At 53.8% G+C, this 16,679-nt stretch overlaps 4 protein-coding genes across 4 annotated transcripts; 1 reads left to right on the plus strand and 3 right to left on the minus strand.

The window, feature by feature from the left end:
• Positions 1–639: 639 nt before the first annotated feature.
• QC762_506210 (uncharacterized protein) lies at positions 640–5,420 on the plus strand (the record flags this gene model as incomplete). Its single annotated transcript, XM_062891042.1, has 2 exons — positions 640–652; positions 1,250–5,420. 2 exons carry the CDS (start codon positions 640–642, stop codon positions 3,700–3,702), a joined length of 2,466 nt encoding a protein of 821 aa, XP_062742198.1. The 3' UTR covers positions 3,703–5,420.
• A 107-nt stretch (positions 5,421–5,527) lies between these two features.
• On the minus strand, positions 5,528–6,466 carry QC762_506220 (uncharacterized protein; the record flags this gene model as incomplete). Its single annotated transcript, XM_062891043.1, has 1 exon — positions 5,528–6,466. The coding sequence occupies one exon, from the start codon at positions 6,464–6,466 to the stop codon at positions 5,528–5,530; it is 939 nt and encodes a 312-aa protein (XP_062742199.1).
• A 745-nt stretch (positions 6,467–7,211) lies between these two features.
• On the minus strand, positions 7,212–12,365 carry QC762_506230 (uncharacterized protein; the record flags this gene model as incomplete). Its single annotated transcript, XM_062891044.1, has 2 exons — positions 9,362–12,365; positions 7,212–9,310 (listed from the first exon to the last, which is right to left on the minus strand). Exons 1-2 carry the CDS (start codon positions 11,934–11,936, stop codon positions 7,212–7,214), a joined length of 4,674 nt encoding a protein of 1,557 aa, XP_062742200.1. The 5' UTR covers positions 11,937–12,365.
• Positions 12,366–12,974: 609 nt separating this feature from the next.
• On the minus strand, positions 12,975–14,987 carry QC762_506240 (uncharacterized protein). The gene is made up of 2 exons (XM_062891045.1): positions 14,654–14,987; positions 12,975–14,595 (listed from the first exon to the last, which is right to left on the minus strand). The coding sequence occupies exons 1-2, from the start codon at positions 14,736–14,738 to the stop codon at positions 13,172–13,174; spliced, it is 1,509 nt and encodes a 502-aa protein (XP_062742201.1). The 5' UTR covers positions 14,739–14,987; the 3' UTR covers positions 12,975–13,171.
• Positions 14,988–16,679: the final 1,692 nt, after the last annotated feature.

Consider the following 16,679-nt stretch of genomic DNA (forward strand, 5'->3'; position numbering starts at 1 on the left):
GTCGCTGTTATCAGCTGGCATCAAACATCGAGAATGGGGGAACGCAAAGTCGGTCCTCGACAAGCTCTAGTGTACCCCAGAAAACATGATTTTGTGCGACTGGTTGGAATTTCGGGATTGCCGGAAGTTTTGTGTATCTTTGACGGGTATCATGCTGATGACGTCGAGTCTTGTGAGATTTCGTGGAGCCACGACAACGTGGTTCGCACCGTGGCCGTTGGGTTGGGGCAGGGCGTACACGGGCAGGTGCCAACGCATCACCGCTGCTCGACCCCCCAGCCTCGGGATTTTGAGTAGCTTCAATTCGACGAGATTAGCTCCCAGACAACGGTCTTGATAGCACAATTTTGTTGGTGAGAATCTGCCAGGAAAATCAGGCAGGGCAGTGTGCAAGACGATAAGGATGCGCGCGTGCCTTCCTCAGGAGCAGCTTCCAGCTTTGAGTCACTGCCGACGTCAGTGGCAAGAACTGGCGACGGCTGGGGAGAACTGTCTGGCGGGTACTCTGTCGTTTCCGGATGCAAATTGAGGTGGTTGGGAGAGCAATAGAAGTGAATAAAGACGGCAGGCACGATTTTATCCTATATACCCTTTTCTCATCTAGATTTATATCTTTAGGAAATAACGGAGGGCAGTTCCATGTGCCAGGGTGGTGCGGCTCTGCAGTCCTGAGCTTCTGATTGGCCAATAGTGGGTTGACAACACTTGGGCATTGGCGGGGAAGGGCTCCACTTTCAACCCGAGTCATCGCCTCCCGTCCGTCTTCAACCCAAATAACATAACACCATCCATTGCCTCTGGCATCGCTGCCACCCACCTCTCAGGGGCATCACAACAATAAGGTCCCGCGCCTGCGTAATTTACTATTCTTCTGCCACTTTCCACCGCACACAATGGTGCCCTCTTTTTCTTGCTATTGACCGGCCCCCACGACAATTTCTGCCTTCCTCTCTCGCCGACCTCTTGCGCCCTAAATCCAATCTCCCCAACTATTTCTTGACAAACCCAACTCCCTCCCACTTCCTCTTCCTCCTCACCCCGACGCAAGCAGACCGCACACACTACCGCCTCTTTCTTCCTGGCAGTGCCATACTTATCCCTCCTGCCCTCTCCTCTCCTCTCCTCACACACTATTCCCGTCCTTCAATCAATCACGCTCAATACTGTTTACCACCACTTTGTTTTCTTCGCCTAACAAAGTATGTCCTCGCCTTTCCTGGCCCACGTTTCGAGATACTAATCGTTATAGGAAGTCGAAGCCCACGCCGTTTCGACCGATCGACAACAATCAATCCCATTCGCGTTGTCATCTCACAAACCACAAGGTCAGAGTCCAACGAGATGGCTTCATCCGCCGACATGGCGTCGACCTCCTACTTTGGTCGGCCCGTAGCCAAGCACCGGCTTGCCACCGACTTCGACCTGCTTGTCAAGTGGTCCCGGGTCCTTGGAGCACGCCCGGAGAACCCCTCCTGCATCCTGTCGCAGCTCTCTAAGGAAGACCAAGCTGCCCTGTTCTCTCCATCATTCGAGCAGTTCCGCATCGTCGACGACGCGTCGGAGGGTCCCAAGATTGAGATCGTCCAGAACAAGCTGTACGAGCGACTTGGACTCGCACCTATGGATCCCGACCTGGCCGCCATGATGGTCTCTGACAACTACAAGCGTTCCGAGAAGTCTTTGTGCGATGTCGCCTGCCACCTGCGTGACGCCGAGGAGGAGTCTGGCATTCTCTACGACTTTTGCCTCCAGAAAGCCAAAAACGCGGGCTGGACTGACTACGAAGCTCACCAGTACGCCAAGATGTACCGGTCCAGGCATTTCGTTCACATTGTGCGCCGCCGGCAACAGGAGATCAGAGACGAGAAGCGCAAGCTCACCATTCCCGGCTATACCCCTATTGAGCGGGATTTGATCCCTGTGATTGAAGACCCTCTTGAAGCTGCCTCAACCACTGGGCTGCGGTCGTACTTTGCTGGCCTTCCCGAGGCCACCTCGACCCTGGCATCTGTCCGTCTTGCAGAGAATGGCCCTCCCGCCTCAGCGTATGCCGGCCAGACTCACGACCTTCAACAAACACCAGTTTCTGCGCCTACCAGCAATGTGGGATACATGCAGGCCGCCCGTCACGAGTACCATCCATCATTTTCTCCTCACGTCACCACATCAGTTGTCGATCAGTTGCGACTTGAAGACATTCAGCTGTACCAGACGCCGTCGCCCGTTGGCGAGCACTCTCAGGCGAATGCCACCCCTTTCACCCCATCACCCGCTCCCATGACTACGAAGGCCTCCTACTCTGGTTATGTCTCGGGCGCCAGCGACACCTCCATGGAGGCTCAAGCATCTGACAACTCAGGCCAGTTCTCCGACGCATCTTCTGCTGTTACAGAGATGCCTGTGTATGCTGCAGATGACGACGATTATGATGACGCCGACGGCGGCGCCTTGTTGCCCAGAGACCTTGCTGAGTCGCTTGGAATCCCCTCTCAGATCCCTTACTCCTCACATGTCACTCAACAACCTGTCTTTCAAACAATGCCCACAGTTCCGCTGGGAGCCCTCTTGGGTGCCGGTCTGAGCGGATACTGGCTTCCCGTGTACGCCGCTTCCGATGTCGCTGAGAACGGAAACCAAAATTCCCCTGCGTTTCAGTTCCCCCCTCTGAACGCTCCTGCCAATACCGAGTGCAACAGCCCCGACCTTGTGCTCACCACCACTACTCAGTTTGGTGATACCCAGTTGACGACTTTGCTGACTCCTGCCAAGGGCCCGCGGAATTCCTTGTCTGAGAATGTCAAGGTGACCCAGTACCCTGAGTCTCGACAGCAGCTGTGGAACGGAATGACATGTTACGATGTCCCCTCATCTGCCCTGGGCTTTTTGAAAAAGCATCAGATTCTTCCGACGTACTGGACCACCAAGCTGGGCAAGGAGCGCTTTCTGCGACACAAGTTCAGCGATTTGAAGCACGCAGATGCCAAGGTCATGCGTGACAAAACCTTGGGCAAGGTTGCTCGCAATCCTGTCTACATTGTCGTCGACTTGTCCAACATCATTATTGGCTTCTACGACAAGATGAAGGAGAAGCGTGGCATTCCCCTTGGCAGGCGCGTTATTGCCCCTGCCTTCAGCTTCAATAACTTCGACACGCTGCTTGCCCGCGATCGGAGTGTCGGGAAGCGTATTCTTGCCGGATCACTTGGAAGCGCCACCAAGTCTTTGCCAAGCCATGTCAAGCAAGCTGGCGCCATAGGCTATGATGTTAACCTTTTGCATCGGGTGTCCAAGCCAGTTTCGCCGCGTAAGATGCGAGCGGATCTTCAGTCGGACACTTCTAACGATGACGACGACCTCTTTACCGGCCCCATGAAGCTGGGCGAGCAAGGTGTCGACGAGGTTCTCCATCTCAAGCTTCTTCAGCTTGATTTTGATCACAAGCCTGGCACCATTTGTCTGGGCACTGGCGATGCTGCGTCTGCCGAGTACTCTGACGGTTTTTTGAAGAACATTGAGCGTCTCCTTGAGCGCGGCTGGCGTGTCGAGTTGTACGGATGGGCTCATAACATTTCCTTTGCCTGGCGCGACGAGTTTGAGACCAAGTGGGCTGATTTCTTCAAGATCATTGAGCTGGACGAGTTCTGTGAGGAGCTTTTTGACATGACCGTTGAGTCCATCCCGGACTTCAAACCGGCCTTTTAACCTCCCCCACGAGAATCTTGTCAGCTCGACTGACTGAATGGTCTTACCGACCGGCATCGATTCTACGATCTTCAGCCTATTTTTTTGGCCTCTGTTCGCATCTCCCGGCGTTCTGTACAACATCATTTCTTCGGCTCTCTTTTCTGCTAGATCTATTGTCCATGACTCGATCTGGTGGTCTTCTCTGCGGCCCTCTGCTATGTTGCGAATTTCCACTCAGCGACACTTTCAATTTCGCAGTCTTTTGTCTCCAGACTGCTAGCCCATGAGTACGGAACACCACAACAGCAGCAATGGCTACCGCGACAACACAACCGCAGGCCAAACCATCATTTTGAGAGCATCCTCTCGCGCACATTCACACTTTTCGACTCGTCATGAGTGCGACGATAACACGATAACAACAAAAAACAACAACAAAACGACTGATGACTATATGATCTGGTTTCACGATGGAATGATGGATTTCGACGAGAATAGGGTTTGCCTTCCAGACCAAGGCTTGCTTTCTGTTTCTGTCGACAACCTCCCACATCGAGTTCACCCTGCCTCAGCACACGGCCGGATATACGACACTTTGAACAGAATTGAGCCTTCTCAAACGGTACAATTCTGTGGCGCTGCCTAACCTTCCCGGTTTTCATTTTCTTTTTGGGGGGGAGGTATTTTGACGGCGCAACACGATAAACACCAAGAATAATGGTTGGGCATGGGTCATATGGGAAACATGGGAGTTTTCGCGGCATTTCATAAAGATACCCCGGCATCTTCTTTTTCGGAAAGGATTCACCGCATTTCCACCTGGGCGCAGTTTTCCCTTCTTGGTGGTCTTCTGTTTCTTTCCATTGTTTCACGGATGGATGGCGCACCTGTTTTTCTTCCTCCTCTTGGCAGGCACCCTTGGGTTGCGGACGATAGATGGATCCCCTCATACACGGTCTTGATGATACCGGATTTTCACGATTGAAGGATTTTCACGAGGTGGTGAAGGAGGACATCGGAAACGACTTTTTTTGAGGGCCCAAGGTCACACAGAGCGATGGAAGGCATTCTGGGCATTTTCACGGCATGAAGCGTACTCGGAATTACACATGCGGTATGCGACACACGATAACGGGTTTTATGGAGTTTTTATGGGCTTTTTATGGGTTTTTATGGGTTCACGGATATCACGAGGAGGAAATGGGTATTATGAAGAAGGATTTCTCCGATAGTGTTTTTTATTGGCTGGCCCCTTGGGGTTATCGTCTTGTTATCCTTCGAATGATCTGATGGTAGCATTTGTTTCCCAACATGGATAGGAGAATTCTTCGGTTTTATTTTTATTTTCTTTCTTGTTCTTTGTGTTATGGCACTATGGTTATGGCGCTTGGTCAATGGTCAGCATGAGGAAGATTCATGACAGCGAGGTGGTTTGTTTGCTTTTTGAAGCACAGCGTATTGTGTATATGGACTATGAGCATGGCACTGGCTTGACATGGCGTTGCGAGCATACACTTGGGATTGGAGGTGAAGAATAGCGTCATGCTTCGTGAGGGTGGTGCTTGAGTGGTGAAGTAGTAGATATGGGATATCAATATACATCATGGTTGGGGGACTTTTTGGTAGTCTTCATGGTCGTGATGGAGGTGATGGTGTGGTGAAGCTGTTCTTTGGGTCTGGCCCGTGAGCTGATATGTATGTGCCCTGTGATGTGGTATATACTTGTCATTCCTCCGCTGTCAATTCTTGACTTTCCAACATACATATCGTCCTGGGTATCTCCATCTCAACTTACAGTAGCTTGAAACCCCTCCCATCACGACAACAACACCCCTTCTTCTAATCACCCAGCAAAGCCCTCTTGCAAAACCCCCACCTTTTCGTCCCTCCCCGTCAACCTAGCCATAGCCCCCTCATAAACGGCAAACTGCACGGCATTGACCACAAACGCCCTCAGACTGCAGACTCCTAGCCCCCGAAAGAAGGGTTTTATCCCTTCTCTCGCGTAGATTTCCCTCCCCGTCTGCCACGCCCCTTTGCCTTTTCCTCCACTCCCCAACAAACCTTGTTGTTCTCCCGCCATGTCCCGAGTTTGCATCCTGGTCTTGACGACATCCAAAGGGAAAATACTCGCCCAGGTCAACACCCCCGCCACCCCACCGCAGAGGAGCGCCCTCCCTGTTGTTTCCTCTGTTGTGGTGCCGAAGAAGGAGTTGTACCATCCGGAGGAGAGCTCGTACCCCCAGAAATAAAACCCGTACCCTATGCTATCTCTCAAAACGGTCACCCCCCCGGCTTGGTAGAGACCTTTTACGCGATTCTGCCGTAGGATTTGGGTTGTTACATTCCAGGAGGAGGTCGAGGAGGTTTGCGAACGGACTTTGATGATCTCGGTTGGGCAAGACACCAAAAAGGTGGCGAGGCCGGAGATGCAGCCTGCTAGGAAGGTGGTTGTGAGGTTTGATCCTTTTCCTCCTTGCTGGCCGGGTTGGGAGGGGGAAGGAAACAAAGAGTTGAGGTAGGACTCTGAGCGGTTATACGACACAAAAAGCAGGGCGTTCAAGGCGCCGTAGGTGAGGATGGGGGCTGCTGTGCCGAGGAGGAGGTTGCGGGGGGTAGTTAGGATTCTTGGGTTGGTGGTGGTTATGGTGGTGGAAGGGGAAGAGGAAGAGAAAGAGGAAGAGGAACTGGCTTGGAGTCGGACTTTGAGGACGTCGAGGGGGTTGCCGATTATGATGGAGGCTGCGCCCGAGAGGTAGCCGGCCCAGAAGTCGGCTGACATTGTTGTTGGGGTAAAAAAAAAATATGCTTCTCCTTTGGTCGGGAGTTACCCTCTTGTGAGAGTGAGTGTGTTGTCTGGTTTATGAGCTGGTATGGCTTATCGTCCTTGAGATGTGGTTGGTGGTGGTGGTGGTGGTGATGGTGAGGGGGAGACTTGAGAGACTTGGTACACCTGGTATCCCAATCTATGGATCCTGGCAAGTCACCTGAAGAACTGTAAACTGTAAAAAGCAGTAAATGTTACCTCCTTGAATAGGCGCCTCGAACTGAGCCTCTTTGTTTATCCCGCCATAATGATGACCGCGGGGTTAGTTGGATTCGGGTTAGCGGGGCGCAATGGACCCTGCCAAGGCTCACCTTCCCGCCTCTGCCGGCATGTGAAGATGACCACATGACGGAGGTTTGTAAGTATCACCACATGACAGTCTGATAAACCATAAAGAATATTCCTCCTGAACTCAGCAATGCTCCCGACTAAAAATGGGTATAAAACCGCCTTCTCAACCGTACTCAACCACGGTTTAGTACCTTCGCAAGAAAATGATTACAAGTACACATATCGTGATAAACTGAAACCCTTTAACCTTTCAACCTTTCCACCCGAAAAATAAATAAATGAAATCCGCTTATGCCATGGCCCAACCCACCAACAATGCTTGCTCTCATCAGAGTCAAAACAGAATATTCCGCTAACGTATACCCTCATCCCCACCTCTCCCTCTATTCTTTCCCCGTCTTTCCCAACATTACACAGCCACCTCAATCCCCTCCTCCTTCTTCTTCTCCTCCTCCCCATCCCCGTCCAAATCAACCTCCTCCCCCCTCGCCGCCCGCTTCGCAATATCCCTCTCCTTGTAAATCTCCCCCCTCCTCACCGTCGCCATCTCCAAATTCTCGGCATACGTCCTAAACTTGACAATCTCATGCAGCAAATACTCGCTCTTCCTCTCCCAATTCGCCATGGCCCTCACCGCGTTCGTGCTCCTCGGCGTGAACGCAAGCAGCATCGGGCTCCTAAGCGCGTTGTGGCTCTGCAGTTCCGCCTCGATACTCTTGATGTACCCCTGCAGATACCCCAGCTGGTCCTTCTCGGACAGGTTGCTGGGGCGGGTGGACTGCTGCGGCGGTGTCCAGTCGGCAATGTGGATGCGATCACCGGGCAGCTTGGCCGAGTGACGCATAGGAAGGGAGCCGACCAGGCCGGCGTGGTTGCCGAGGACGCCCGAGGAGCCCGAGCCAGGGCGGTTGAGAGAGCCGCCAAAGTCAAAGGACGAAGAGCGGATGGAGCGGCCGGATTGCATGGAGGAGCGGGTGAGGGTGGGTACTATCCCTGTGCCGGTGTTGGCAGCGGCCGCGCTGCCGGAGCGGGAGTGGCCTCGGGCGCTGCTGCCGGATGTTGGGGGGCGGTTGGGGAGGTTGGTTGTGCTTTCGTTAATGGCGGCTACGAGCGCGTTGTTGATAACCGCGTCGCTCCAGCCGTACTCGATGTTGGAGATACCACCAATCAGTGGTACTGTGCTGAGTCGGGCGCTCCAGTAGTTGGCCGTGCTGACGAACTCGGCGCTGATCTCGGGTGTGCCGACGTGGAAGAAGTGAACGGCGCCGGTGGGCAGGTTCAGGATCCAGACGTGCCTGCGGGAATGGCTGTACCCCCCAGGAGGGAAAGCAGTGGCGAGAGTATGCCTGAGCGAGAAAGTACCCAGGTTGGTAGCATGGTCTTGCCAGTTGCCCCCACCCACCACGGCACCCTTGGGAAGAGTCCCGCCAGGACCCCGTCTGTTCTTCTGTCTCATCGACTTGTTCGGCGAAAAGGAGAAGAGGCTCAGCTGCCCCTTTTGGATGACCGCAAACACTTCGGTCCAATTGTGGTTCTTGGGCTTCTTATTGTTCCCATCCTTGAAGTGTTTGTGGCTTACAATTCCTTCCTTGATCCATGGAGGACCGGCAAGCTCAAGAGACTCATCATCCAACAACTCATCAGGATGAACCTCCCCGTCGTCGTCGGCATTGTCCTCCCGGATAATCGCCTGGCTCAGAGCGCTGGCAAATCCAATCGACTGCTGGTAGTCGCCACGGGGATACGCCGAGCCGAACGAGTCCATCGACATGGAGGTGTGGGTCCTACCCAGCGACACCTTACTCCAGGTCGCTGAGGAATCGGTAGGGCTCCAGACAGACGTTCCATCGTCAAAGCTAGTCCTACTAGACGAGAAGCCGTTGCCAAAGCCTCGTGGTCTTGATCTGCTCTTGGAGTTCCACCTCGAGTTGGGCTTCATTGTGTCCTGAATGCGGCCCCGGGTGGAAGCAACACCCTCTGATGGCGCTTTGCTAAGCACACTGGGTGACCGCTTGAGCATGCTCATGACGGACAAGCTGTTTGGGGTCTGGACGATGGGGCTCGAGGCATCGGCGCCGAACAACGGCAAACGGTCATCGCGGATCGAAGAATATGTCTCCTTCAAGACAATTTCCACTTGTTGCTCCCATGCCTTCAGCGGCCCGTCAAATGGCGCCTTGACAAGAGGGCCACATCCGTCAGCCGAATCCGCAAACGTCCCAAGCGCCGAACCGGGACGTGGTGGTGGCTTGAACGAGGCCCGGAAGCTACTATATCTCGGGTTTTGGTCCTCCGACGTGCGACCTTCCGCCTCCCACTGAGGCCCCTTGCCCGGGAGGATGCTCGCACGCTTGTTGAACGCCTCAGGCGCCGACTCTTGAAGGGCCTGTCTGATGGTGGTCATGGTGTTCTTGACGAACTGGGGCTTGCTCATTCTGTGCTCAATATCGGCAATATGAAGATCCGTGTTGAGAAGAATGATTGAGTAGCAAATAGTGTGAATAACATCTGTGACAGGGTCAGCGAGACCCTTGGGAGAAACAGAGACACAAAACTTACCTGGTATTTTGAAACCATGATTTGGGTTGCAGTCGCACCACCTCTTGGTAAAGGCTACCAAGATCCTGTCCACTTGCTGTGTTTCAGCCCTCAGCAGCAGGCGGTTGCACACCAAGCGCAAGCCGCTCACAATGCTCTGGTTCTCAAAGTCGAAGAGATCCATGTAAGCACGTAGCACTCTCTGGCGAACAGGGCCTTCTTCACCCATGTAAGCCGCCGCCCGGTCCTTTTGGATGAACTCCTCACTGCCGTCATAAATCTTCTGTGCCTTTTGACGGTCATCTTCCGTCGGATCTCCCACCACAAACTCGTTAGGTTCATCAATGGACTTGGCTGAGTGAGGAATGGATTCACCCTTGGGACTCGGCTCGGCGCTTTCGATCTTGAAGCTGGGCACACTTGGCATTTCAAGTGGCAGGCCGAGCGTGTTGGAACTGTCACGGTGAGTGGGCGGGTTGTCGGTATTGTGTCGGATCGAAAGTCTCAAGTCTTTCCTGGCCATGTTAAGGTTTGGAACGCTCTTGGACTTGGATACCGTTGGTGACGGTGACCGGTTCCTGTCATCTTCCGCCCCAGGCTTGAGGTTCCTGGTTTCAGACTGAGGAGCCTTGCGATGCCGTACCGGGCTGTCCTCGTCATCACTGTCTTCGCGTAGAAAAGACTTGGGTGGCGAGGCCAGAGGCGTAGCAGGGGGTCGGTTTGGTGTGGTGGCAGTGTTGTTGGGATCACTGGGTTCGGGGTCGACTTTACGTATAACAGCTTTTGGACTCGGGTCATAGTCCGGTGAAAAGCCGCGGTTCCTACCGCGGTTCTCCTCTTCCGGTGGCGCGGGATTCTTGGCCTGAACAGGAGATTCTGGGGCCTCGATCGAAGGCATTGGCTCGTCCACAGGGGTCTGGGCAGCGGTCGACGTAGGGCTGCCAGCAAGGAACGGGTCCATGGCCCGCCGTAAGCTGGTGATCGGGCTGGGCTCTGCCTTTCCTATCCCTGGGAACACCTGTAGCTGATCCATAGGGAGCTGGACCGCCGGGACATTGTGCACCACCGGTGCCACTGGCACGATGGGGACCGGTGGTGGCTCCGCATCTGTGATGGACTGTTTCCGTCGCCGAAAGAACGACGACGTCTTTTTCTGTAGCGTATGCGTGGTGGAATGATGTGATTCGCGTGACGGTGGTGCGGATGATTTCGGCTGCAGTCCGAGCGAGGAGGCGGCCGGTGTTACTGGTGGCGTAGAGATGCTCGGTGTCAATGCTGTCTTGGTAGATCCAAACATCCTCCTGAAGAAGCCTTGCTTTTCTTTTGGCTGCATGGTGGCCTGTGGCGGGACAAGACCCGCCTCTTTTGATTTTTCGTAACCAATGTGTGGAGCAGGAGCTGAGTCGATGTCCAAAGCAGGGACAGGCGGTGCATCGCGCACCGTGGTGTACATTGGGTCTGGCTTTCTGGTGATGGTGGCGCTCTTGGACGAGCGGATGCTTCGTCGACGTTCGACACTCGACCCTCTGGATTGGGCCTTCGGCTCGGTAGTCTTGGGTTCGGGCGGCGGCATGACGGGCAGCGACGGCACTGTGGTTAGTCTACGCGGGCCGGCTGGGACCGTTGGCATCGGCGCGGCGTCGTACTCATCGTTGTTCTTATTGAAAAAAGTGTTGGAAAACTCAATGTGCCAGGGGCCTGGTGCTGGCCGTGGTGCTGCTGCTTCTGCCGCCCCATCAAAGCTCGATGATCTCCCAAACCCCCTGGCCCATCGCTGGCTGCCCAGAACCTGTGCGTACCCCTGATCGATGCTGTTTGCACTGCTGCTCTTGCTCCCCTTGCCGCCTCTGGAATGGATTGCCCCCGGTGTCCCCGTCTCGCGCATGCTGTTGATCCGGCCGAGGTTGGACTGGAAGCCTGAGCTGCTGTTGCTGCGGCGGCCGCGCGATGACATCCTGCTGGCGTCGTCTGCCCCTTCGAGGTCAGAGCTGTACGAGTAGCCGTGGCCGGTGCGGCCGGTCCTCGAGTTCAAGGTCATTGTTCGGCTGTTGTCGTCTCCAAACGAGGAAAAGAGGGGATCGTCGTACCCTGGCCTCGACCCGCCAAATGACGTGGTACCACCAACACCTCCTCTAATCTGGCCCATGGACATTTGGTCGAGCGACAGGAGCATGTTGGCCACGAGTGAGTCCCGTGTTACCTGGCGGGCCGGCAGTGAGAGGTCGTGGGAGTCGCGGGGGTCGGGCTGCTTCTTGGAGCGAGACGATGATGGCAGTTCGGGCTGGTGATGTTGCTGGTCCTGGTTCGACAGTGTCATCTCGTAGGGGATGTCGACGGGCGTGAGACTCTCAAGAAAGGTCTCAATGTCGGCCGTGTCTCTACCCGTGCCTTTGGGCAACCTAAGCGCCCGGCCCCCAGCAGATGAGGCGCTCTCGTCTTGGGAAGGTGTGGATGTTTCGCGGGGAGATGGTGTCTGTGGGGGGTCTCGCTGTCTTTTGATTCTCGGGGAGGACGGCGACGTGTCGATAGTCAGTTCGGGCTTCCGTCTGCCGCCTTCTCGGCGAGCCGTGTCGGTTGGATCGTAATCTTGGTACATGTTGTACGGAGTACCTGTCGAGGAGAAACAGGCGGGTGACACAAAGACGCCCCTTTGACGCCATCCACGGCCAGGCCAATCAACAAGCACTCGACAAGCAGCGCGCACAAATTAGAGATGTTCAGAAGCGCGTAAAGAGTGTGCGTCTGTGTGTCCCGTTTAGGGGAACTGTGCCGTGTGTGCCTCTCGGGCTGCTCTTGAGATTGTAATTGTTTTGCTTTGCCAGGATTAAATTAGGTAGCGGCCATTCGGCAGACGGACGGCTGTGTAAATCAGTGGAGAGATTGCGACCTCGTCTCTTGTTTCTTTCATTCTTCGGCTGCTTCCGTTGCACCGTCATCCTTTGAACAGCGACAAGGACAGCGACAGCGGCACCCCGAAAATGTCCTCGACTGATAAATTGTTTCAGAAAGAGCTCGTCCAACCACAATCCAAAGCGCGCCTTTCTCCTGCGTCGCGCTGCATCCAGTCCATGCAACCTGACAACGTTGGAGCCCCAAGCTTCCTACTTCTCCTTCTGCGCTAGCCCCGCGGCCATAGCGCTGTCAAGTGCCCCTTTTTTTTTCTTTTTTTTTTTTTTTTTTTCCTGCAGTGTCTCCCTCAACTCCAATACCGTTTCATCGATTGACAGCTCCGTCATGCAAGTATATTTTTCAAGAATAAACAACATGCACATGAACGACATGCACGCTGCAGGAAAAAAACAAACAAATAAAATAGATATATTCCTATGGCCAGCCCGCCATGCGCGTCTGGGGCACGAGTGCGACTTCCAGGGTACCCCACACCGCCTAGTAACATCTCCACATGACATCGTGGCAGGCTTGACACGATCCGAAGGCCCACCGCCTATTCCGGCCTGCCGCGGCCTGTCGGGGAGAGAAATAAACCGCGCACTCCCTTGTTTCACAATCCGAGCCACGTGGAGGCCGTCGAACCACCATCTCCGATAAACAGCGGCCCCACTCTGCCTCACCGGCTCCGTGTCTCGGCTCCGGTGGCCTTCTCCGTTACAGCAGGTGGAGGAGTCGAAACAAGGAGAACTGTATTGTATTGATGATTCCCATGAGCATTGGAATCTACTGATATCTCAACTCTCTCAACATCAAGCCGTCGTCACATCCTCCGATTCCCGCACTGACTGAGCCGAACTGCCATCACCCGTTTCATCCTGCAACCCCCCTACCAGTGCAGAGGATGGTGTGGCCCGAAGTCGCCACCGTTCATCACCACCATCAGATATCTCCCTTGTACCACTTTGTCCACCCCCGAAACTGGATACGGCAGAGCCCGTTCCGCATCTGCTCCGTCCTCATCGGCTTCACTCTCAGGTTGGCAACCTTGTCCATACAGCTCAAGGGATCCTGCAGAAAATCCATCGCAACCTTGAACGCCCCGGGTCGATTGGAAGACGGGTCAAACGTCAAGGCTTTGTTGACGAGCTGGTCGTCTAGGTTGTAACCAGTGCCTTGGTGCATGCCGATGACATGTCCTCCCTGATCCATCACTGGACTTCCGCTGCTACATGGAGCAACCGCCACGTTGTGATCCATCAACCGCTGGTTCTCCTCCATGTCACAAACAACCTGTGTAGTCCCCTCCCGGACTTCGTCATTCTCGTGACCCGACCGGTCAGGAAGAAGCCCCCGCACAGTAACAGTAATCTTCTCCCCTCGATAAGGCGGGTTCCTATGCTTGAGAGGTCCCTCGCCGTCCACCTCACGATCAAGCCTGATAACCCCCATATCGAACGACTTGTCCCCCACCATGAAGAAAGCCCAGTGAACACCGCAGTGCGTGCCCCTGTACCTCCCCCAGCCGGGTACATCAATCTCCACCGCCTGAGCAAAACCTTCCTTGTGGTTATACACCGCCGCTCCTACCGTCATGACAGTCTTTTGATCAACCAACCACCCCGTGAAGCGATGGTATCTCCTCTCCCCATTCTTGTCGGGAAACAAAGTGTGAACCCGCACAATATCATCATTCCTCCTCCCCTCGCTCATCCCAGCGGCAACCTCCCTTTTTAACCTCCTCCCTTTTTCTTCTGCTGCACACCGTCCCAATGATGGCTCAGTATCAGTGAGCCCCCAGCAGAGAACATCAGGCGCGAAACCAACCTCCCCTCTTGCGATTTCGATCGTCCCTTCACCGACAGTGAGTAAGTCCTCGATGATGGCTTGTAGAATGTCAATCTCCTTCCAGAGCTTGAGATACCTCGCTTTGAAGTCGCCCTCTTGAAGGTCGTTCATGAACTCGATCATGACTCGCAGTTTTTCACCCTGGGCGTTGAACACCTCCACTGGTTGGGCGCGGAGCGAGTTTTTTACTGCGTCGGGGAAGCTGTTGCAAGGGGGGGGAGGGGACCAGGTGATTTCGTGGGTGGTGGTGGTGGAGCCATTGATGAGGGAGATGGAGGCTGTGATGAGGGTGGACAGCTGGTCGAAGCGCTTTTCGATTTGGATGACCTGGAGTTCGAGTTCGGCTGTGTGGTGGGGGTGGGATTTGGTGCAGAGGGTGGTGAGGGAGGGGATGTTATCTTCGCTTTCGGAGGGGATGGGGAAGGAGGCGAGGAGGTAGGAGAGGAGGAGGGTGTATCGACGGAAAAGGGTCGATGTGGCACGGTGGGTTGGGGTCGTGGTGAGGATTTGGCGGAAGTCTTTAACTTAAAGGTTAGCGAAGGGGTGAGGAACGGAGGTGAAGGGAACGAGACAGACCATATTCAGTGTTGGGTGGTGTGCTGGGTGGGAGTTGAAGGGACACGCCCTCGAGAATTGGGGCGAGTTCGGCGATTTGGGTCATTTTGCTGCCGGAGGTTGTTTTTCGACTCAGGATGTCAGCTCAAAGGGATTGATGGTCTCTTTGAAGCGAGGTTCATGGCAGTCTAAATATTTTCAAGACTACTGCCTTGGAGCTCAAGGCCACCTGCACTGCCAGGAGAGCCAAGACATCACCAGTCAGCATGCGTGCATACCAATGCAGCATAGCCACCAGCCAGCCATCTCTAGACTGTCAGTGTACCAACACTGGCATCATTAGGCATGGGAAGCCGGCGTTCTCGAATCTCTCTGGAGATAAATATCGCAAAATTGCGCAAGGATGTTCATGATAGGCATTTTGAGAATCCGGGCACTGGAGATATCATTCGCATTTCCAATCTAGATCCTTCTCGCATTTAACCCTTCGCTTTTCCGAGTGCTTCGTGGCTGTGTGACTATTGGGAAACACGTGCTTGTCTCTCCAGAGACACAGAGATTGTCGCCAGTTCACAATCAAACGAAATGCCTCTCGCTGCTCTAGATAGCCGAGGAGGCATAGGAGCGGCTCCTTCTCACCAAAGGGACTATCAAAACTTGTTATGCTATCGATGTAAAAGTTAACCCCAAGTGTTGATAGAGGAAACCACCCTACTACGGTACCTGCGGAGAAAAACCAGCTTGTAGACCAAAAGAGAGACAACTGTGCCTCCAGTGCCTGCATCTTTGTGTCTCTTTATGAGTAGCAAAATGAACCGTGCTTTGGACTTCAAGTCGAACCCGCAGCATGGTATGGGGTGATATCAGTATTAGAGTTTGTAGGCCCAATGATGATGGTTTCTCATCACCGGGAGGCTTGATGGGAGGTGTGCGAGGATGATCAAGTCCGCGTATCTCATTGGAAGGACCAAAAAGCTTTCGCAGTATAAGAATCCCATTTGAGATGAGATAAATCCATTTATGCCGTTACTCACCTAGTCTAGGTACCTACTATAGCCATACGTAGGTACCTAGTTAATCATCTTGACCCAGATGAAAATACTGATTGTGAAACCTTTCCAAACAAGCGTGACATGTTTCCTAGATGGGACTAATAGTCCTAATACTTGAAGAGGTCATGATAGCAAAACCGAAACACCGTCTGAATGATCTTGCTAGATATTTGGTCACCGGTCAGTACCATGTTGCCACGATGAAGAGAACATGACTATCTCCTGGTTTTGACCAGCTGCCAAAGGCTTGAGCCTCTACGCAAGTTCAAGGGCTGTAAGACCTCGTTCCTCCTACATGAAAAATGCAACTCACCTTGTCCATTACACCTACTACCAGTCTTTGCAGGTCGCTAGTTTACTGCCACCACTAGGTATTCACAACACGAGCACCCCAGCTTCCAAAGTCATATGAACATCAAGACAAGCTTCCCTGCTCGCCTATCTATCATCCTCAAAAGATTGACAGCTCAACTCTGCTAATCATGAAGTCCACAAAGACGTGGCCCAGGGCTTGAGAACGGACAGACCCACAAAGACGAACCACGAATCCAAGACCAACAACTTCGACATACTACTTCAGACCTCCTACCAGTCGGCACGTCGAAGCAGAGGTACGACGCATGAACTCGCCAGCACCGGCCAACCCCGACGCCCCCTGCAACTGCGATATAGGAAGGGCGATAGACGATCTCAAAGCGGTATACACCCAGGCTTTTCAGGACTATCAGGACCGAACCGAGACACGCAAGGTGTATGTGAAGGGCACTATGATGCAGTCCATGAAGTCAGGAGACATGGATCTGGTGAATATCATGCTCACGATTCACGGGTATTTCGATCTTACCTGTGGATTGTTGATAGAGTGGATCAGGGGAGTACTGGGAGATCCACGCAAACTTGATGTGTCAGACAAGGAGGATCTCTGCAAGCGAGAGGAAGATCTCAAGAAGGACAAAGAAAAGTACGGAAAAGTACTTGGGCGCGGAAGGTCTTGA

The sequence above is a fragment of the Podospora pseudocomata genome, chromosome 5 (genome assembly GCF_035222375.1).
Source record: "Podospora pseudocomata strain CBS 415.72m chromosome 5, whole genome shotgun sequence".
Classification (NCBI taxonomy): domain Eukaryota; kingdom Fungi; phylum Ascomycota; class Sordariomycetes; order Sordariales; family Podosporaceae; genus Podospora; species Podospora pseudocomata.